Source organism: Penicillium macrosclerotiorum (genome assembly GCF_028827735.1).
Source record: "Penicillium macrosclerotiorum strain IBT 26536 chromosome Unknown utg000008l_segment0_segment0, whole genome shotgun sequence".
Lineage (NCBI taxonomy): Eukaryota > Fungi > Ascomycota > Eurotiomycetes > Eurotiales > Aspergillaceae > Penicillium > Penicillium macrosclerotiorum.
In genome coordinates this window covers 2,270,334-2,292,694 of record NW_026643087.1, presented here as the reverse complement: position 1 = coordinate 2,292,694, position 22,361 = coordinate 2,270,334, and the positions used below count along the sequence as shown (strand labels likewise).

Below are 22,361 nucleotides of genomic sequence, written 5' to 3'. Positions count from 1 at the left end.
CAACCCGTCCACCAGCCCCCTCCAGAACCCTCTGCAGACGCGGATATACTCCCGAGCGCGATCTCAGCACAATGCACTAGCGATCACCTCTTTGATAGCCCCGACTACCGAGAGAGACCAGGAGGGTGACGATGGAGGCGGCCGTCCAATCCAAGCCAATCCAATCCAATCCTGTCGGAGTTGCTTTCCCAAGCTCTCGACCCGAGTTAGCTATTGTACCCTAACTACAAATGAAACACCCGACCGACCACTGCAGATGATCGTCCAGGGTTACTCGGAAATCATTCGGCCCTCCCGTATGATTGGAGAGGCTCTGGCGTCCGGACCGTCTGTACCACCACGAGTGAAGCAGCTCATCGGGACAGGCACAACGAGACCTCTGGTCGTCCATGACCGACCGCGCGAGGCTCGATCCCCCCTCATGGTCCACGAGAATGCAGCAGGATCTATTCAAAGCTGGACCAGGACCTCCCTGGAAATGCTGCTCGCAAGACGTTCTCGGACCGCAGACCTGAGACCCCCCGTCGACATCGGGGCGATCCTCGTCGAGATTGTATGCTACATACTACATACCGAATGGTAGACGCCACGACGGGCTTCGCAGTATCGTCCGTGCTCGTCGCCCTATCGATTGAACGCGATCGCGCAAGCGTCTTCCTCTCTCTCTCTCTCTCTCTCGCCTTCTCTAACGGCGTGAAAAAAAAAAAAAAAAAAAAAAAATCAACGAGGAAGAACCCGAGACAAACGATCAAGGGCCGGAAGGAATGCCATCGGTCAATTCGATGAATCCCCGTAGACGTCTGACCGGCATGTGCTGTTAGCGAGGAGCGTGGCAGCTGCAGCTGCCGATGCATTTTCTGCTCGCCCATACCAATTGAACAGCCACCGTCTCATTTGAGCCCAGTGGAGACGCGCCGAGTGGTGCGAGAAAGCTCAGGTGCCCGAGGAGATGTGACAGCGGATCGCCCTCTAAACCCGCTTGGTTTAGCCACCGCACGGGGCAAGCCGCCCGTGTACCTGGATTGGACGGGAATTCAGTGCGATCTCATGGGATTTCCACGGGAGAGGGGGGGGGGAAATTTAGGATGGTTGCTCAAGAATTCGGGCGATTGCGTTTGCAATTGCTTCGGGCGGAAAATATCAACTGTCTCAGGTGATGGGCGGCATGAGGGAGAAGCGAATCCTCATGAGGAGAAATCGTCTCCATCGGGGGAGGTTGCCGGGGGCTTGCTTGGAGGGGGGCCGGTTTTTGCCACAAATTGCAGTCGATAGGAGCTCGGATGAATAATGCACGGCGGCGCTTCGCCCTGAACCGTAACGAACCAGCCTAAAGGCGCCGGTGTTTGGCTGGTTCGCGACGGGTCTCCCTTGGTACGCTCGCAACGTGGCCATCCATGGATCCGCACAGTTCCAATGCGGAGTTAAGGGGCAGGAATAGAGGGAGATAGCAAAATAGGAAGATAGCAATACGGGGAATACAGCAATATGGGACTATGGGACTATGGGACTATGGGACCATCAATCGACCGTCGAATCTCGAATCTTGAGCCACAACTTGATTCACATTGGCAATTCGACTATGTTAGTACTTGGCTATCTTGGGTACTTGGTACGATCTGGGCTGTTACTCTGGATGTTGTCGTAGACCCGATCTACTACACTGAAACCGACTCGAGGAGAAGGGAAACATTCGATCAAACCTCGAAGCGCCCCGGCCTTCCCCCGTGATCCTATGGAGATGATTCGCTCGCTCCCTCGCGTCCTCGGTCGTCATGGAAAGCAGCATCCCGGCCCTGACGACAAGACTATCACGACTCCACGCTGTCTTCTGATGTGATGGCCCTCAAGATGCACGCACACTATTAAAGGGCTGTTCGTGGGCTCTTCTCGTGGGCTCTTCTCGTGGGCTCTTCTCGTGGGCTCTTCTCGTGGGCTCATGTCTCGCGGTCGCCACTAGATCCCGCCCAAGTCAGCCCGGGGCGACTGGCCAGAGAAGCGGTGAACGTGATACAAGCCATCCGTGCTGATCGTGTCGGTGGGAGCCCCTGATCCACCGAATGACGAGCATACAGTATTCGCCAGGTGTGGGGATCCTGCATGGCGAACCCCAGTCTCCTCCGTCCAGAAGCCTCCGTCCGGAGTACATACACCAGACTCGGAGCCTCGATTCGCCAATCAGGACGGGCCACACCGTGTGTGTCTTGCCCACCCCCTCTTCCGCTCTTGGAGTTCGAAATGAGCCATTGGCCACGAAGAGTCGTCTGGACCTCTGTTGTTATCTCCGAATCGAGATCGGGGCCGTTTTGGGGCTGCCACGATGTTCGTGCCCCTCGTGTGTCCATTCATGGTGGCCCTTGCGCCAAAAGTACGGATTCCTCTCTGGACGATACACAGCGTATGCCCATCTACAGTACACGCTGGCCCTCTCGCCTTAGACATCCAGACTGTCCGTCCAGCGATCTAGGTAACTTTCGGCAGGTCGCACGATGATCTCAAGCGCCCCCCCTCCCCCTCTCCCCGGGGGAAAGATATGACACATCTCGTGTGTGCACGACGGAGCTTGGACCAAGGCTCGAAGGATGCGGCACAACCAGGGCCAACCGAGCCTGGCGCGTTTGGAGGCCCAACTGAGCCCATGATTTGTGATTTGTACCATCTTCACCGACCTCTTTTCGCGAATCCTGGCGACTGAAGGGGACCGGGGAAGTGGGAGGAGGGGGGCTCCGGCGCCCTTTCATGCCCAACGCCACGCCAGTCGCGCCCTCGACCGATTCGCAACCCGGGACTTCGATTGCAGGCCGCGATCCTAGATCAGTCCATCCCTCCGTCGCCACAAGTGTTGCCCGCTTCCACCATGTTCGGTATTCCACATGTCCAGCATATTTCATAACGCCCCTCCCCCAAAAAAAAGAGAGGCAAATCAGAATCCCACAGGCCTGTGGCCCGACGTGCCATGATGTAGGGCAGACGATCGAGAGTGGATGGGGCTCTTGAAACCCGGTCGCAGGTCGTCAACCCTAAAATTGGGTCTCGATGCTCCACCACCCTGCGTCTCGAGCCTTTCTAGACTGTTGGCTCCTCAGGCCTATCCTGGTAACCCTTTCACACACGCGTCGCCCTTCTTAGCGAGTCTGGCACCTTTTTTACGTCCTAAGTGGACACCCATGTACCCATAAAGACCACATAACGTCTGGCGGGTGGGCCTTTTTTTTCTTTCGGCTGCTGCCGCTCTGATGAAGGCGCGCAATGCGCAAGCACAGTGAGTAGATGTCAGCACCGGCGGAGACTCTTAGTGATCATGTCAGCAGAGTCATGGGAGAGATGACTAATGCTCAGGGATCGCTCAGCAACCCAATCACAGATGCAGACAAGCCATGGTCAATCTGCATATGTCAGTCAGTATAATCTCTAGCTATCCCTCAATTGGTACAGCCGATAGGATGATTTATTTCATGACAACTACAGTAGCGCGTCAATGTTTATCATAACTATGTATTCGAAGGATATCTCTGAAAGAGATCCTGCCATCGGTAGGTAGCTTTCCCACTACAATGTTCAATTTCAAGTACGTAATGAGGTCTAGCATCAAACCTCCCCCATCCGGGGTTGTAAAAAAGGATTTGAATGTACATCCGTCGGATGACTATTTTATATCCTTCATGGGGGAGCTCTGAAAAAAGACAAGAGTAGATTTACTGAAGGTACACTAAGCAAGAGTCCTAGACTAGCTTGTTTTGGTAGAATTCCTCCTCATTCAACCCAAAATAGTCGGTTTCTCATCGGGCCAGAGGAGGATTGCCCTAACTTCAATGCTCTCTCTGGGCTCCGCATCCTCATACTCAGGATCAATGAATGCAGAATGCGGGCACGCCCTGGCGTCGCCAAAGTTATCGAACTGCTTGAATACCAAAACTTCGTTGGCCGTTTGGGCGAACTTGTAATACCATTTGTGGACAGTCGGATTTGGTCGAATGCCCATTGACTCTCGAATTTCAGTGAGCCATCTGTTGGCGCGAACAACCAGATCTGTATACGGTACAGTGCTAGCGTCGGCGATCCCGAATGGGTGTTTGTACACGGTCTTGATTGGTCGCCATGCCTGATTTGCCCTGATATCAGCAAGAATAGCCAAGGGGGGGGGGGGGGGGGGGGCGGAGAATCAAAGATATATAAAAAATATGTGAAAGCCGAAGACCGTACATTTACAATCATACATCGACCATGAAGTAATGCCTCGCATTCATCAGGAAAGTATTTGTGGATGACGTTGAACCCCTGCCAGGTCGACTGATCGAGATGTGCTCCGAATACAGCAGGACCGGGCCGAGTGACCTGGCCCACCTCTTCCTTTTTGATGCTGTTAGCACCATGTAAGCTGGTGCTCACTCGAGACCCATGATGCATGACTTTCACGATAGGCGCGCCGGTTCTAGTATATGTGGCTCAGTAAACCTATTTGTTGCCGGTAAATGAGACGAGTTCCACGCTTACAGCTCCTTCAGCCAGGCTTGCATCTCAGGATAATACTCTTCTTTAATCTTCCTGGCGTCTTGAAGATCCTCAGTCGTCATAATAACCTTCGTTTCCTGCTTCGCGAGACAAAATCCGTTTTTCTCGAGGGTAAAGTTGTGTTCGCGGCCAGTTAAATCACCCACGATGATGTCAACAGCCATTTTGGGAGGGTTTGGATAGTAACTGACAGCCTGATAAGTATACCATGATTCAAGAGCAAAGAGGAGTGAACATACACATCTCCACCTTTCGTCATGTCCTCTTTTCCACCAAAAGGCTCCAGTTCCTTTGCGTAGGCCTCTTCATCGGCATGGAAAATCTGTGTGGGCAAATCTCGACGTTTGTCACTCATGCCGTCAATGGCAATAGCGGGATTTTCAGTGATAGTAGAAGACATTCTCAAACACGACGTAGTTTATTGAAAATTGAAGATAAGTTTCGTGGGAAGGTAGTAGGAATAGAAACTAAATGCAATTATTGCTTCCGTATTCCTTTCTCTTTGCGTTGGAAATGCGACCCATTTATACCTTGTCTACTACCTGGCCATATCTCAATAGCTTCAAGTTACCATACACTTGAGGTGAGGGACTCAGACCTCGTGTATTGATCGATTGCTAGCCGCATATCCGAGTTCGTGCATGATAAAAGGTCATCATCACTTAGTTCTACCTAATCTGGCCACATCTTCTTAGGAAGTAGCCGAGGCTATGCACTGATTATTGATTTCATTTTTAATAGTCCTCAATTCTTGTCATCACGAGGTTAAGCTAGGCTATCTAGGGATCATATCAAGATCATTACTGGCTTTGTCGCAGGATTGCCGTCTGCTCGCGATCATAGATTAACCCTTCCTTAACTACACCTGTTAAGATATCATCCTCTTTTTTTCTTTGCATTATTTACTAATGGCAAATTATAAATAGAGATTCATACGTCGTCGCTAGATGAAACCAGGTTTTCATCACCTCATTGAACATAATAAGCGGAAATGGCGCCTGGAAAGCAGAATTTGGATGCATATTCATATCTCTCGGCTTGAATTTGATCCGCTATTAAACATGCATAACTTTTACTTTATAACTCTTGAAATTCAATAAGTTAACTAGGAGACTAAGTTGGCGTTATTATTGTGCTGCCCAGACTAGCCCTGGCAGGATGTGCGGTCCCGAATAAATATGCCACCAATCTGATCACGCACAGGTTAATCAAGGCTCTAGAATATACGATCTTTTAAGATTCGACTATCCAGGATGGGCGAGTATGATGTGTCTAAAATGGGCAGTCCAGAGCCTTTGGATCCTGTGGTGAGTTAGCCTCGGTTAGAATAACAGATTCCAAATTTGATAAGCTCGGACATTGTTTAGTTTATGGCTTGCTTACATCAAACTGAATTCGAACAGCGCGCTACGCTTTGTTATATGCGGGGTAAATGGACCTCGGATGAAAATTGGTTTTCACCACTGTTATTGGCTGCCTCGAGGTATTTAGGGCTATACTAGGACAGCGTCCCTCTAGCTTCGAAAAGTTCTCAAGGCATGAATCTATCACTACCCCTCAATGAGAAATCAGAGCGGGGATGATTATACGGCGAATAAGTCGTGAATACGGGCGCTTTGACAGTTGCACAAATATCAATTAATGTTCTCATAGAGGTTCATCTACTTTGGTACATGGGTGAATGTGGTTCTCAGTGAAGTACCTAGTTCATGAACCTGAATTGTCGCTTTCAGCTTTTTCAAGGAAATTATAGACGAATAATGCCGGCCCATAGAGCTTGAATACTCGCATTCGTATTCGCATTTTCTCTGCTTTGGAAATAAATCATAAGGCTATATAAGGTCGCCCTCTTGGATAACAGGGATGTTATCAAATACAGGTCACGACCTTAAGTCTCAGAAAACGAGGCTACAGTGGATCATTTATACGGCTTTTGCTGAATCTATCTTTGTCTGTTATCATGAATGTCATAATGAATAGGAAAGTCAATGACCAAAAGCCCTCTGATGACGTCGCCAACGAGCATATTGAGCAGATATGTGGGGATGCTGAGAGTCATGACAAAGAAAATGATGACTTGGAAGCACTTGAACGCTCTCACTCCAAGCAAATTAAGGTAAACTGTGAAAAGAAAACTTGTAACCATGAGAATATAGCTGACACTGCTATTCTCGCACAGCTGAGTAACGTCACATTTTTGATGGTCTTGGTCGGATTTTGCATGGCATTTGTCGGCTCCCAGGTGATTTCCCTTATATTTGCTGCTCTCGTCACCACTGTCGCGAATGACCTCAATGCCGTTGACGACTTAGTGTGGATCTTCTCGGCCGGTTTGGTGTCTATCAGTGCCGTGGCTCCCTTCGCTGGTCCAGTTGCCGACCTCTTTGGGCGAAAAAGCGTGACTATTGTGGGAGTGCTCGCCTCGATGCTGGGTATGATTCTTTGTGCCGCAACCCCCAATGGAAAGGGTTTTATTGCGGGGCAGGCTATATCAGGAGTTGGGGTTGGGATCCAGGAGCTGATGTCAATCTCTGCTGTGGCTGAGCTGGTACCGACTTATCAACGAGGATTCTATGCTGCTCTTGTCGTGTCCGCTTTCTTGCCTTTTGCCCCGGCATCATTGTACGGAGAGCTGATTGCACAATATAGCTGGCGATATTGTGCTTGCTTGATTGCAATCTGGAACTTACTGACGGCTCTTGTTCTTGCCATCTTCTACAATCCCGCACCTCGAGTCAACGCCATGGGATTGAGTCGTATGGAGATGCTTCGCAGAATTGACTTCCTAGGAGGATTCCTCATGATTGCAGGCGTTGTTGTTTTTCTTATCGGGCTCAACTGGGGAGGAAAGACATATCCCTGGAATTCTAGTGCGGTGCTTTCGTGCTTAATTCTTGGTGCCATTCTAGTCGTCGCCTTCTTTCTATACGAGACTTTGTGGGCTAAGTATCCCATGTTTCCGAGACGTCTACTTCTACATTCTCGTGCATTCGTTGCTTTAATGGTGGTGATCCTCGTCGCGGGCATTAATTATATCCCTATCTTGTTCTTTTGGGTCATGCAATCCATCAGCATATACGGCTCAGGTCATGTTCAGGCGGGCATTCGGACGTTACCATTTGGATTCTGTATTGTCGGGGGATCATTGATTTCTGCTATCATGATTTCCTCATTCAAAGGGTATCTTCGTCCTATCATGACAAGCTTCTGTGTCCTCCAAGCTGTCGGTAAGTCTCTATGCTTTCGTGCATCATTCGCAGTATTGGTGACTTATTGCTGACCATCCATACTAGCCATTGGCTGTATGGCTGCCGTCGATCGGAATAATATTAACACTGTCTGGGCCCCTCTTGTGCTTGGTCTCACCGGTGTTGGTGGAGTTCTCGTTCCCAATCAAGTCATAGTCACAGTCATATCTCCAGATGATCTCATCGCAACGGCAACATCTCTAACCGTGTGCCTTCGCTCCGTTGGACAAGTTGTAGGAATCAGTATCTTCTACACCCAATTTATAGCGAAACTCACCGAGGAAGCAGAGACGAAAATTGTTCCTGCTGCGATAAAAATCGGCATTACTGATCCATTGACCCTTAAGACCATGCCGTCCACGCTTCTAGCAATTCCCTTTTCGGAATATGCGGCAGCGCTTCCTCAGCTAAAACGGCCGGAAAGTTATGAATTTTTGCATCAGGTTGTCATTAGTGCTTTTGGGGTTTCCTTTTCTAAAGTCTACTTGATCTCGATTGCCTTCGGAGCTACTGCTTGTATCGCGAGCTGGTTTCTTGGGGATCTCACATCTTTAATGGATGACCATATTGCTGTCTCATACTTCTAGTATTGTTTTCATTTTGAAATGAAATCCATCTTCAAGAAAGATAAAGGTGAGGCAATATGGCGTGCAATATTGGACCATAAAGTAAAATGAACTCATCTGTCAAATCCACCCAGTAGTGAAAGTATGATATCAACAGTGAGCAAACATATTAACCCAATCTCCGGGTTCAGGTTCTAGCCTCGACCTGTTAGAGGTTTTGTAAGGTCTAACATTCCATTATTCTCTGAATCACGTTCAGTCTCCACGGTTAGGGTCGGATAGTAGGAGCTCTGTCAAATCACCATATTACGTATATATAATCCTACCTTACTGAATTTATTTTATTTTCTATACGATCGATAATCAAATAATAAGATACATTTAATTTTAGATCAGAATCCTATAGACGGAATCTCCCTAAGATCCAATACATTCCTGATATAGCAGCTACCATAATTTGCTATCCAGTTTTATGATTAATCCCTTGCCTAGCTAGTAGTCTACTATACTGACAAGTAGTATATTCATCATATCGGTAAAAGACTAGTGAAAAAACAGTGAAAGAATCTTACTAATAGCCTTACTATATCCCTCTAGTAATAGACGCCCTTTGGAAAAAAGTAAAAAATTAGCAAATCACCTCATTTCAGGTCAGAAGGTAAGGCAAGGTAAGAGTGCAATCGAGAAAGAAAGGTTTAGGCAGAATCAGGCGACAAATTTTCAAGGAGCCTTCTTCGAATTCAGTAGTCGCCTACCGAGCTGTAGTCACGCAACGTTATCAGCGAAGAGATTGTGGCCTCAGGTATCAATGATCTGACTAACCCGTTCTGGATAGCTGGTCGATTAGATAAGCGTCTCCAAATTCTCTCAGCTTCTTCCCCCCACCAGCAACTGTCACTGGTGATGAAGAAACGCACCGTTTTTCACTTGAACAAGTGTGCGGTTTAAGGTTTGCGAGGCGATCATTTGTCGAACTCGGATCTTTTTCAAACGCCATGCCGCCGCGCAAGAGGGTGCAGCCTGCTGCGTCTAGTAACGCTCGACGTCCTTCGGAGGTAACAAAAACTTTTTTTGTCGGCGCGTATCATGGGAGCCCTTATGCTGATCCGGTCCATTTCTTCTGTTCCAGGCTGGTCAAAATTCTGCGACGACCGAACCCCTAAAGCGAAAGCGATCCATCGCCAAGGAATCCAACCGGCCAGTTGAAGCATCTAGCAAGACATCTGAAAAGAAGAGCGAAGAGAAGTCGACGTATAAGCACAGGGATCCCTTCGATGCTCTCTTGGAACCATTTTACTACAACAAATCTCTCACGGATCCGATCGACACCGCCAGGGACAAATGGAACCTGCTGCCCGCTTTCCTCAAAGTCAAGGGCCTTGTCAAACAGCACATTGACTCATACAATTATTTTGTGGAGGTGCAATTGAAGAAGATCGTCGAATCAAGTTCCACCATTCGCAGTGACGTTGATCACCAGTTCTACATCAAGTTCACAGATATTTATGTCGGGTCCCCGCGACGGTCGGATGAGACTCAGGACGCGGGCATCGACTTCCAGTCGGATGTCACTCCACAAGAGTGCCGATTGCGGGATACCACTTATGCCGCACCGATTCTTGTTGATTTCGAATATGTGCGTGGCCGACAAAGGGTTATTCGGCGAGGCGTGTCCATTGGTCGGATGCCAGTCATGTTGCGCAGCTCGAAGTGTGTGCTGGCCGACAAGACCCCCGCGCAGATGACGGTTCTCAACGAATGCCCGCTGGATCCCGGTGGTTATTTCATCGTGAATGGAACAGAGAAGGTTATTCTGGTCCAGGAACAATTGAGCAAGAACCGAATCATTGTCGAAACGGACCCCAAGAAGGACATTGTCCAAGCCTCGGTGACCAGGTACGTTTATTGACAAACTTTTCCAATCGAAGATTGTCTCATGACAAACTAATTATCTCTCTAGTTCCTCTAACGAGCGAAAGTCCAAGAGTTACATCGTTTTGAAGAAAGACAGACTTTACGTGAAGCACAACGTGCTGAGCGAAGACATCCCAATCACTGTGTTGCTGAAGGCTATGGGAATCCACACTGACAAGGAGATGCTTCAGCTCGTTGCTGGTTCAGATAAGCTATACCAGGAAGACTTTGCTATCAACTTCGAAGAAGCTTTCAACCTGGGCGTCTTTACCCAGCAGCAGGCTCTTGATTGGATCGGATCTCGCATTAAAATCAACCGCAAGCAAGGCGCCTACCGCCGAACCCACGTTCAAGAGGCTGTCGAGGCAATTGCATCCGTGATCATTTCCCATATTGAGGTCAAGGACATGAACTTCCGGCCAAAGGCTATTTATGTCGCTCACATGGCTCGTCGCGTGTTGATGGCTAAGAATGACCCGTCAATGGTGGATGATCGTGATTACCTTGGTAACAAGCGTTTGGAACTGGCAGGCCAGCTGTTGGCTCTGCTTTTCGAAGATTTGTTCAAGAAATTCTGTTTTGATATCAAGATGAACATTGACAAGGTTCTGAACAAGCGGAATAGGGCCGAGCAGTTCGATGCGTGGAGTGTTATGAGTATGCATGGCAATCATATTACACAGGGAATGAACAGGGCCATCTCCACTGGTAATTGGAGCTTGAAGCGTTTCCGTATGGAACGTGCCGGAGTGACACACGTTTTGAGCAGATTGAGTTATATTGCTGCCCTTGGCATGATGACTCGTATTAGCAGTCAGTTCGAGAAGACCCGAAAGGTCAGTGGTCCTCGTGCCCTGCAGCCATCTCAATTCGGCATGTTATGTCCCGCAGATACCCCCGAAGGTGAGGCTTGCGGTCTTGTCAAGAATTTGGCTCTCATGACGCACATCACCACCAATGACGAGGAGGGTCCAGTCCGGAATCTCATCTTCATGCTTGGTGCCGAAGATATCTCCACCGTGAGTGGAATGCAGCTCTATGCCCCTGGAAGCTATTCGATTTCCATCAACGGTACACCGACTGCATTGACCCGTCGGCCGAAGTACTTCCTCAACTCTTTCCGTAGACTTCGTCGCATGGGCCGCATTTCGGAGTTTGTCAGTGTCTACATCAACCATCACCAGAGAGCCGTGCATATTGCAACCGATGATGGCCGTATTTGCAGACCCCTTATTATCGTTGAGGATGGGAAAGCGCGGGTCACTCAGAAGCACCTGCAGAAGCTGCGTGATGGACGTATGTCGTTCGATGACTTTCTCGCTCAGGGACTGGTTGAGTACCTTGATGTCAACGAAGAGAATGATTCCTATATCTGCATTTACCATCAGGATCTCACGGAGGCTCATACTCACCTTGAGATTGAACCGTTCACCGTGCTTGGAGCCGTCGCTGGTCTTATTCCGTATCCTCACCACAACCAGTCTCCCCGTAATACCTATCAATGTGCCATGGGTAAACAAGCTATCGGTGCCATTGCTTCGAATCAGTTCCAACGAATTGACTCTATTCTTTATCTCATGGTCTATCCGCAAAAGCCCATGGTCAAGTCAAGGACCATCGAGCTGGTTAAATATGACCAATTGCCTGCCGGCCAGAATGCGACAGTCGCTGTCATGAGTTACTCTGGTTATGATATTGAGGATGCTCTGGTTTTGAACAAAGGTTCGGTCGATCGTGGATTTGGTCGCTGCCAAGTCTACCGCAAATATGTTACGAATCTCAAGAGTTATCCCAACGGACTGAGAGACAGGCTGAACCCCCCGGAGTTCGACAACGATGCCCCCATTCGCAAGCATGCTCTTCTCGACAGCGATGGCCTGGCCTCCGTGGGTGAGGAAGTCCACGCCGGCGAAGTCTACATCAATAAGGTTACACCGGATGCTGCGCACACAAGTGGACTGGTTGGCTCCGACGCCGGCAAGCCGCTCACCTGGAATGCCGCGCCCATGACCTATAAGCTTCCCGATCCCTCGTACATAGACAAGGTTATGGTCTCTGCCACAGAAGGAGAGACACAACTTCTGAAGGTGCTGACTCGACAGACTCGTCGTCCTGAAGTTGGAGACAAGTTCTCGTCTCGTCACGGACAAAAGGGTGTCGTTGGTATCATCGCCGACCAGATGGACATGCCTTTCACAGACCAAGGAATCAACCCCGATATCATCATGAACCCTCACGGTTTCCCCTCACGAATGACTGTCGGAAAAATGTTGGAACTTGTGGCCGGCAAAGCAGGTGTGCTTTCCGGACAGCACGGCTACGGCACTTGTTTCGGCGGCAGCCCCGTCGAGGAAATGTCCCAGATCCTGATCGACCACGGCTTCAGCTACGGTGGCAAGGACATGCTCACATCGGGCATCACTGGCGAGCCGCTTCCCTTCTACGTCTTCACCGGCCCAATCTACTACCAGAAGCTCAAGCACATGGTCCAGGATAAGATGCACTCTCGTGCACGTGGTCCCAAGGCGACACTCACTCGCCAACCTACCGAGGGTCGTTCGCGCGACGGTGGTCTGCGACTTGGTGAGATGGAGCGTGATTGTTTGATCGCCTACGGCACCAGCCAACTCTTGCTGGAACGTCTCATGATCTCGTCCGATATCCATGAAGTGGATATTTGCGAGAATTGTGGTTTTATGGGCTACTTGAACTGGTGCCCTGGATGCAAGTCATCTCGGTCGGTTGTAAAGATGTCTATTCCCTATGCTGCCAAGCTTCTTATTCAAGAGCTGATGAGTATGAACGTTGCTGCTCGCCTCAAGCTGGATGATGAGTTCCCAGAGATGAAGGGCCGGTAACGGTATGATTGCTTGCGGGATTAGCTTTGGTCATGGTGTTATGGAACAGCAAAAGAAAAGCAGCAATGATGCATTGGGAGGTTATCGGGATGTGTACATGTATTGATATTTTGTATGAATGGCATAGCGCGGCGATTTGAACACTATGATTACCAGTATAGCCACCCGGCTTCTCGTAAGCTCGTGGTTTCGAGGGGAGATTCACGAAAAGAACGTTAGAATCGCATTTTAGAACATACTTCAACTGAAAAGAAAAGCCGGCAAAACAGGAATTAAAACAGGAATTAAAACAGGAATTAAGTAGACACAACACATTACTAATCTCATATCAGAGCATCAGAACACGAGACTCAAAAGCCACATGCTGGTACCTCATAAACTCCATCTTCTCTTTCAAAACATCCATGCGCGTCTCTAATGCCTCATTCAATGACATCGGCATAGACCCCTTTTCATCCTTATTATCCAATGCTAACCTAGCCATCTTCGCTTTCAGGTCTTTACCGTCGTCCTTGATATCAATCGTCCAATCCAGTCGTTGTGGAGGGATATTCGCGGTCGAAATAATTCGGATATTGGGATCGACAAGGTAAAAAACGAGCCCACGAGTAAATCCCGGCTTTGACTTGTCTTTCAATTCAAAATGTGTTAGTCTGTGCTGCACGGTGCTTGGGAACATCACTGTTCGACCCAATTTGCATTGAATCGAACCACAGCGCTGGATGGCGGACTCGCCGTTCTCCAGACCGAAGATTTGCTTGAGCCAGAGGAAATCGTTATGTTCATGCTCAACCTCCTCCAACGTGGTTGTGTCTACGATGTTGCGGAATTCCATTATGGCGTCTTCCATATTCTCTTGGTCAAATGTGACGAATGCCGCGGCGCAGATATGCTCATTCTGTATCGAAGAATTTTCTCCGGGCTTAGCTCATGGTTCTTTCTCCGCATTCATTGGCATAACTCACCATTTGGCCCTCGACGTGCCATTCTGTTTGATAATAAGGGTCCTCTGGACTTAGATCTACCCCTAAAATACGGGTGACAATTTGGAGCCCACGCTCTTTGTAGTCATTGTTCAATGAGACTCCTCGCTCGATTCGCACCGGACTCGGCAAATCTTCAGGCAGCTTAGACATCAGGCACGGTGGTACAGCCCAGGGAATAAATTCCCCAGCATCCGGCTGAACAGCGTGAAAATGTTTCATTCTCCATGTTTCATACCTTTCGTCGAACTCAGACTGTGCCTCTCTAGGCTTCATCTGAGGCGCCGTGTCGAGAATCTCCTCCGAAACTTGATTGTACTCGACCTGGTGGTACTCGATTCGGGCACGGGAGTGGAGCATGTCCTTCAGGGGTGTGATGGTCATGTCCCATTGTTTAACAATGCAATTGAAGACATCTTCAATCAATTTGTATATATTGCGGTGTTTCACAGGGTGCAGGTTGTTGATGTATGTTGCAACATGCCACCGCTTGTCGTCACCGAGCTCCCAGTCAGTTGGAAGGATCTGGTGGTACCGACTATACGGCCTGATATCAATATCAGCACGGGAAGAGACTCGCCAAGCGATGTCCTCCCTCGTGATACCAGTTTCCTTGGGTAAGGGGATCACGTCGCCTTGGCCGGCGTGCCGAAGAGACTCATCGAGCCGGATGAGCTTATCTGGAAGAATGCGGCTTTTACCGTACACAAGAGGGTATAGTGCCATGGCAAGCAGATCGCGTTGTTTGTGCATGCTGCCTGGATGATAGAAGCGCAGCTCGTCTTCCTCGTACTCCAAAACTTTGGACGCATCTGAAAACTCTTTGATGAGCGATTCCGGCACATTTGTATCTGATTTAGTGATATCTCCGTTGTACAGTCCCACTGCTTCACTGTTTTCGTATATCATGGCTTTGAAAATTAGCTCTTCAATGATCCAATCAGCCATATTTGGTGTGATATCAGCCCCGCTATCCAGTGCCATCTTTCTCCATTTCTCCGGTACGCCAGGTTCATGGATCTGACAAGCTAGAGATCAGATAGGATCAACTCATGAGAGGTGTTGATATGAGTCCAGTACCTTTTTCCACCATTCCGGTAGATCAGTTATATCTTCCATGACAGCTACCATCGCAATCTCCCGGAGTGTTTGCACGGGCAATCTACTCTCGGTTAGCTTTTGATCACAGAGAATTGAAACAGCGGCCTACTCAGTATATCCTTTTTCGATGTCCCTGTCATCCAACGCAGATGGGAACATACTTCGACTCTCTACGCCGTAGATATCCTTCTCCACAGGCGCAAAATCCAGCGGCCGGCCATACCCTGGAAGCAGAAAACGGCAGTCCTGGTTTTTGCTAACTGAAAGGAAATCCTCCTCGTTGGCACGATGCTGGAACATTGTTGCGTGATTGAGATAGCACAATTCTAAAGAAAAAAAAGATCCTTTAGCTCTGACTTATACTAGAATGACAATATTCACACCGAAGAAGCCGAACTCACATCGATTGAGAAATTTCGAGAATGATCGAACTCCACGCCACGGTGCAAAATAAAGACAATGAAAATAGAACGATTTGTCCGAGGAGCTATAGCAGACTATGGGTGCTCAGGGTGACCGAAAATCATAGTATAATGATGTACTACTGTCGTCGTTGAGCATACGACATATGAGCATGTTGGAACACGACTCAAATTTACCGAGGAAAGTCACGGAACTTTCCTCCGGTAGCCTCTGCTTAAAAATTGACACTTGTGCCTAGTGACGATATGTATTGAACGCGAGAGGTAGCAGTCATGGTGACTAACTCTAGCATGATAACTAACCATGGGATGGCAAAAGTCAACTTGCACCGGGCTCTACCGCAAGAGGACATAGAAAATCACCACCTCTGGTACTTTAATCTTTTATTATTTCTGTCCGTCGCAGCTGGTAAAGTATAGCCTTCGTGCTTGATTTGAATGGTAGTATATTATCAATCAATGTAAGAGAATGTTGAGGTTGTTGAGGTTGTTGAACCCATAGTTTCCAATTAAAGAGACAACCAATTATCCAATGAGAACGAAAAGGAATCATGCAGCCGCTGTCGGTTGCAAATAGTCCCTGACTATTGACCAATATCGGTCGGGCTCAGCTCTCATATGTCCCACATGAGGCGAGCCTTGGAACTTCTCCCGTCTCACCACCCAACCGCAAGCTTCCGACTCCAATGCGTGACTTTCCACGTCATGTGAATTGACCAAATCATCTGTGTTGGAATAGATATAGCAGCGCGCGAGAGCACCCTTCGCATTGACAGGCTGGACAAGCGACGAGTCATTGATCACCTTACGAGCACGACTGATCGGGTCTGGAGATCGTGTTATGGTAAGCACCACCTTGAACAGGATCAATGCGAGCCACAGAGCGCCTTTGCTAACCAAGCGCAGGATCCACATCTGAGGGAGCGCAAAGGAGAAGGCTCTGACTGCACCGGACGTGCTCGCAGTACCCGGTGCGCTGTCCACGATCATTGCCGAGATCGGCAATGCCCTGCCAGCTGTTTTACGGTATGCTTCGAGCATATGGATAGTGCTTGATAAGCCGCCATTCGAAAACAGGTGGATGAATACGGGGTTTTCAGGGGTTGCTGTGGCGCGGATTGCCTCCACGGCTGGTGTCAGTCGAGTCTGTTGCGCATGCACTGTAGAGTGCAGAAAAAAATCATTCGATGAACTGCGAACAAAAATAATCCGGGCTGTGGGCATTATGCGTCTGTATTCAACCACATACTTGGCGAGAGCGCGTGGCGGGGCGTTCATCCAAAAAGCAAGGAAAATCAATGGGGCAACATGCTTGCCACTTGGATTGGCCGGTTCTTGTAAATATGTAGAGGGACTGAGCTTGGTAAACGATTCCAAGGGGGGTATCGAGGCCTGGCGCCATGGTGGTTCTCGTAGGGGTCGTTGAAAATACAGGGGAAGAGTAAGCCGCGGGTAATCTCGAGGCTCGGCCAACTGACTCCCGAATGTGATGGCTCGCAAGATTACCTAGGGGGTGAATTCCAGAACCAAAGGCTAGAGAATTTGAATTTACAATAGATCGTCAGCCAAGAAAAAAGTCCTGTTTCAGACACATCTTGCTTCTGTTACAAGGTGCGAGATGAGGGGATATTACGTACAATGGCTCTCTAGAACGGCTAGGAGAAAGGAAAGAAACCCAGGCTTGCTGAATACAACATTGATATGGCGATCATAGCTATTCAGGGGATTAATACTACGATGAAGATACGAGATAGTGAGGCAAAAGTGTATATTCTGTATTGAAAACGGACAACGCCCCCGAAAGAGAAAAACGCCTGGTCCTCGCTATGCCACCATAACAAGACCCTTTAACGGACCGCGCAGTCTAGGGCCTTCAGTCATATCTAGAGGGACTCGATGTCTCGTGGTATCATTGAAGGTAATGGTGCATGGAGATTATGAATGGACACCGAGCTTAGCGCTTTCCTAGAGCGCGACCAGTTCCCTTGCCCTTCTGGCTGTCGGCTTCGCTCCCGGAGGTGGGGGTGGCCGATCCAGTCGCATCTTTTCGCTTCCCACGCAGTGTCTGGCCGATACCCTGGAACTTCGGCTGGTCTTCTGCAACAACCTGCCCATTCTCATCGCGGGGCTTGGGTGACTTGATTGCGTAACCGAAGAAAAGCTGGTTAGGAGGAAGTCGGAGCGGCTGCGGGCCATTGGTCTTGCGGGCCGGAGGGGGATGCTGGGGATTCGTCGCACCGGGGGTGGGAGTGCTGGCCTTCGGGGTAGGAGCCTTGCTGCCCTTCTTGGCATTGAGACGTTGACCTGCAGACAAAAAGTTGGACGACACGGCTCTAGCACCTGCAGCGGCGTCGGTTGACTCAGGCGCAATGGCGGAATAGTTGATAGATTGTGCCATGGTGCCCTGCGAATGTAACAAGCCTCCAGCCGGGAGCTTCCCACTGATTGCACTGCCAGGAGTGCTTGTGCCACTAGTCCGCTGTGATTCTTCGAAACCGACTGGCGGGGCAAAGTCGACTTCCAGATCGGTTTCTAGTACTGACACGGCGTTTTTGGAGCCCGCAGGCTTGGTCTCGAGAACTGCCATTTCGTATACTTGATCATTATATGCAAATGTGAAGACATCGCCCTTCGTAAGACATGAGAAGTTTCGGAAGGCATTTTCAAGAACGGCTTTGGGGTCGCTAATGTCGAGGAACGAGGTCGATTGCGCCTGGAGCTTAATGAATTGGCCGGGAGGCAGGTCGGTAGATTTGATCTGAAGAAGATCACCGGGTTCCAGCAAAAGGGTTTGCATGAGCTGGAGGGAAAGAGTCATGTTAACAAGGTACATCAACTTTAAGGATACTAATAATCCAGTCCACTCACCCAGAACGGCAGATAGATTTTGCCCTCCTCGGCGATGAACTCGAGGACACCAGCATGTGTCATTCTCTCCTTTGCACCATTGTGTAGCTCAAACAGCATAGGGTAGGTGATGTGAAGACGAGTGAGCTTGTCCAATGCACTCGGCGGCATAATAACCTTGCCACCATGGTTGACGTTCTCTCTTTCAGGACCTGGAAGCATGGCGACAGGATAACATCGGTAATACTCATCAAAACGACGAGGCACCGCTCCTGGGCGCATCATACTGGCACTGAAAAAGTCGTCCATGGGGTCGTTGGTTCAAGGCTGGGTCAGAAGTTGAGCTATTCAGAAGAGCTCACGGAGGTCGGCAGATCGAATGACACAGGACCAAGATCACCATAACAAAGGGGAAGAGCTGAATGGAAAATCCAAGGAAGTAGAAAGATTTGCCACTGAAACTAAGCTTATATCGAGGTGAAGGGAGCTGTAGAAGAGGTTCGAGTGAAGGTGACGGTATTTGGAACTCCCCGGGAGTGACTGTGACAGTGACGCAAGTTGACTCCGCCATGATTTTCCGCTCCGACCCCGGATGCGAAAGGGCAGTAGGACAATGAAACAAGCTCCGGAGCGACATAACTACATAAATATCCTCGAGTTTTTTTTACGGAAGAACAATGTCGAGCTCTCACCCGCGTCCCAAGCGCACAGGTGAAGATTTCACCCGGACACATCATGAGCATGGCCAAGACGAAACCGAAGACGGGCCCTCAGAGAAGAAACCGCGATTCGACCTGCGCAACCCATCCGCACTTGCGCCCGACGTTCTCGACGATGATCCGATATTAGACGCAGACGAGATAGGCCGGAGAGGCCAAAAGGTGCGCCGCAAAGCTGTCAATATCGACGGATACGATTCGGACAGTGACAATGAAGGGTTCTCGGGTCGTATGGAGGAAAAGTCGAAGCGCAGCCAGAAACAGGAGGCCGAAGATGACGATATGTTCGCAGAGCTACAAGAAGACTTTGGTGAGGAGGAAATTGACGCTGATGAGGCAATGCGCAAAAACAAAAAGAGTGTCCGCTTCCTGCGCAACGATGAGATTGAAGGCCAGGTTGCGTCTTCAAAAGGTGGAAGGACACTACATGCGGATTTGAGCAAGGGCGCCGATGAAGTGGACTCAGACAAAGGGGAAGAAAGCGAAAGCGAAAGTGAAGTTGGAGAAGAAGAACGCGCCAAAGTCGATGATGAGATGGACGAGGAGCTCGGCGCAGGCGCCAAGAAGAAACATGCACCATTGCTGGACGCTTTCAATATGAGCACCGAGCAGGAAGAAGGCCGATTCGATGACCAAGGAAACTACGTTCGCAAAGCAGTGGATCCAGATGCTGTTTACGACTCATGGCTGGACGGTGTTTCTAAGAAGGATATCCGGAAGGCCAAAGAGGCCGCGGAGAAACGAGAGGTTGAGAGAAAGGAAAAGGACCGGCTGGATGATAGCGTTCTTACATCTGATGTCTTGAAGACGATCATCACCCATCTTGAACGCGGCGAGACAATCTTGGAGGCCCTGGCGCGACTCGGGAAAGGTCTCCAACGCAAGCCTAAATGGCAGAATAAAAAGAAAAGCAAGAAGACCAACGGAGCCGAGGATACCGAGATGGCTGATGAAAATTCTGATGAATCTATCCGAAGGCGAGCAATTGATGCTATTACTGGCGCCGCCGACATTCTAATGGGCCGGGATCAACCTGAGATCTACGACACCGAGCGTGAACTTCTGACCCGGCAATATCGTAATGAGACGGGCGAAAGCTGGGTCGATCCGCCATCAACTGCTGCGCAGAGCTCCCCCGAGCTAACAGGGCCCGTGATGTGGGAATATAGGTGGTCCGATGCCCGCGACGGCGGCGATGTACATGGGCCCTACGAGAGTACCATGATGGACTCATGGATGAATGCTGGGTATTTTGGCGAAGGCGTGGAATTTCGCCGCTTCGGAAATACCGGGCCATGGAGCAGCACAGTGAACTTTGTGTAATAGTAGTAGGGGAAAATGCAAACAGGGTGTCAATTCAATACAGAAAGCACAGATTTCACCTCAACAAGCGCCAGTCCTATCATACATCATTTGATGTGGAAGAAAATAAAGAACATAAATCCAGTGTAGTTTTTCGAGCCGCTAAAACCGTCTCCTTTGATTCCCCATTAAGCAAGTGAACCCACGTCTTGAAATTAAGTCGACGATTGAAAATTATGAAAGTTCCATTGCATCGCCATTGGTTGTGGCAGAGAAAGAGACAGTGCCTTGGTCACCGATGAAGCGCTGCTCGTATTGATTGACAAACTTGACACTTCGAGCTGGGTCATAGAACAATCGGAAGCTGCGCTGCACATCGTCGATGCTAACTTCCTTGGCCTTGCGCTTCTGGCTTAGAAGATGAGATGTGGTGATGATGTTGCTCGCATAACGGAGGTTTGACTCTTGACCAATCTTGGTCAGCAGTGCAAGAGCATCCGGGGAAACGTCAATTTCCTCTTCTTGTGCACGTATAGCCAGGATTTGTCGGATCTCGTCTGCGGAATACGGCGAGGTGCTCACAATGACAACTCGATCGAGGAAATCAAGGGGAAGGCCGTGAGGAGATGTATAGCTGGTTCCACGGATCTTGGCCTGGCCACGGTTGCTGGCCATGATAACAATGGGGGCCAATTCAGCCTCAAGGGCGCGATTGATATAGGAGAAGCACTCAATATCGAGCATGTGAACTTCATCGATGAAAAGCACACCAGGGATGATCTCGGCTTTTCCTTCTTCCTTCCACTCTGCCACCTTTGTGTTGATCTGGTCGCGGACCTCGCTACGAATTTCGCCAGTATCACCAGAGAACAGGGCCAAGAATCCCTGTGACCGGGAGTTGATCACATCGATCTCATGCAGGCTAACAGTATGGACAATCTCCTTGCGGACCTGAAGTTCTCCCTCGGGGCACTGCACAAATTTGGTGTCCGCACCCATCGCATCATAATCTCGGGAGCGAGCGTAGGATCGGCCGAGCTTGGTGATCTTGCCGGAGGACTTATCGATGGAAATGACATCGCCTGCCATCACTCGCTCCTTCGTCATTGAATCGATCATCTTGGTTCCCATGTCGTAAATCGTTTCCATGTCGGTAGTCTTGATCGTGAGCTTTCCTTGTTTATTGCCCTATTATACAGAGTCAGCTGCACGATCTTCGAAGCCAAGCAAGGGAAGAAAAAGAAATATGATCCACACGTACTCCGGTTACGCTGCGGTCTATCTGTATTTCCACGACTTCGCCTTCAATAATCTCACTCTCCTCCTTGATGCGGACACCAATTGACTTTCGGAAGGCCTGTGTGAGAGCCTCGGTCTTGGACATCTCCATCGAGAAAATTTCCGAAGATGCAAGCATGGTGAACGGCACATCAGAGCCTAGCGATTGAGCCATGCCCATCGCGATCGCAGTTTTTCCTGTGCTGGGAGGTCCTGCGATAAGGACGGCGCGACCTGCGATTTTACCCTCCTTCACCATCTGTAGGATCACAGCGGCAGCCTTGCGGGCCTTCTCCTGGCCCACAAGCCCCTGAGAGGACCCTCGGGGCTGTAAAGAGTCGAAATCAACACCAAGGCCCCTGATATGAGAATGAGCAGCAATGAGGTTGAGACCGCGGAGCTCCTTGCTCTCTGCGACTGTGGAAATTGGCTATTATGAAGCAGTAAGTTAGCAAAGCCTAGGCAATGAGAAAGTTTGATACTAACAGCAGCCATTGTGACCAAGTCCCAGGAGATCTGACTCTAAATAATCTGGCTCTGGGTTCTGATGGATGGCCAAGACTAAAACGCACCGGAGCTCCGCTGGAAGAAACAGCAGATCGCAGAGTGGAAGG

At 49.4% G+C, this 22,361-nt stretch overlaps 8 protein-coding genes across 8 annotated transcripts; 3 read left to right on the top strand and 5 right to left on the bottom strand.

Moving 5' to 3' along the window:
• Nucleotides 1–3,754: 3,754 nt before the first annotated feature.
• N7462_009007 (uncharacterized protein) lies at nt 3,755–4,909 on the bottom strand (the record flags this gene model as incomplete). Its single annotated transcript, XM_057080721.1, has 4 exons — nt 3,755–4,026; nt 4,215–4,429; nt 4,492–4,695; nt 4,749–4,909. The coding sequence occupies 4 exons, from the start codon at nt 4,907–4,909 to the stop codon at nt 3,755–3,757; spliced, it is 852 nt and encodes a 283-aa protein (XP_056931049.1).
• A 1,572-nt stretch (nt 4,910–6,481) lies between these two features.
• On the top strand, nt 6,482–8,344 carry N7462_009006 (fungal trichothecene efflux pump; the record flags this gene model as incomplete). The annotated part of the gene is made up of 3 exons (XM_057080720.1): nt 6,482–6,625; nt 6,689–7,736; nt 7,803–8,344. 3 exons carry the CDS (start codon nt 6,482–6,484, stop codon nt 8,342–8,344), a joined length of 1,734 nt encoding a protein of 577 aa, XP_056931048.1.
• A 974-nt stretch (nt 8,345–9,318) lies between these two features.
• On the top strand, nt 9,319–13,095 carry N7462_009005 (DNA-directed RNA polymerase III core subunit RET1; the record flags this gene model as incomplete). The annotated part of the gene is made up of 3 exons (XM_057080719.1): nt 9,319–9,378; nt 9,453–10,219; nt 10,284–13,095. 3 exons carry the CDS (start codon nt 9,319–9,321, stop codon nt 13,093–13,095), a joined length of 3,639 nt encoding a protein of 1,212 aa, XP_056931047.1.
• A 328-nt stretch (nt 13,096–13,423) lies between these two features.
• N7462_009004 (DUF4246 domain-containing protein) lies at nt 13,424–15,479 on the bottom strand (the record flags this gene model as incomplete). The annotated part of the gene is made up of 4 exons (XM_057080718.1): nt 13,424–13,993; nt 14,061–15,098; nt 15,159–15,240; nt 15,289–15,479. 4 exons carry the CDS (start codon nt 15,477–15,479, stop codon nt 13,424–13,426), a joined length of 1,881 nt encoding a protein of 626 aa, XP_056931046.1.
• A 671-nt stretch (nt 15,480–16,150) lies between these two features.
• Nucleotides 16,151–16,879, bottom strand: N7462_009003 (TMEM53 family protein; the record flags this gene model as incomplete). Its single annotated transcript, XM_057080717.1, has 1 exon — nt 16,151–16,879. The coding sequence occupies one exon, from the start codon at nt 16,877–16,879 to the stop codon at nt 16,151–16,153; it is 729 nt and encodes a 242-aa protein (XP_056931045.1).
• Nucleotides 16,880–17,555: 676 nt separating this feature from the next.
• N7462_009002 (polyubiquitin-binding protein UFD1) lies at nt 17,556–18,757 on the bottom strand (the record flags this gene model as incomplete). Its single annotated transcript, XM_057080716.1, has 2 exons — nt 17,556–18,401; nt 18,470–18,757. The coding sequence occupies 2 exons, from the start codon at nt 18,755–18,757 to the stop codon at nt 17,556–17,558; spliced, it is 1,134 nt and encodes a 377-aa protein (XP_056931044.1).
• A 368-nt stretch (nt 18,758–19,125) lies between these two features.
• N7462_009001 (GYF domain-containing protein) lies at nt 19,126–20,490 on the top strand (the record flags this gene model as incomplete). Its single annotated transcript, XM_057080715.1, has 1 exon — nt 19,126–20,490. One exon carries the CDS (start codon nt 19,126–19,128, stop codon nt 20,488–20,490), a length of 1,365 nt encoding a protein of 454 aa, XP_056931043.1.
• A 213-nt stretch (nt 20,491–20,703) lies between these two features.
• rvb2 (RuvB family ATP-dependent DNA helicase reptin) lies at nt 20,704–22,242 on the bottom strand (the record flags this gene model as incomplete). The annotated part of the gene is made up of 3 exons (XM_057080714.1): nt 20,704–21,657; nt 21,731–22,177; nt 22,234–22,242. The coding sequence occupies 3 exons, from the start codon at nt 22,240–22,242 to the stop codon at nt 20,704–20,706; spliced, it is 1,410 nt and encodes a 469-aa protein (XP_056931042.1).
• Nucleotides 22,243–22,361: the final 119 nt, after the last annotated feature.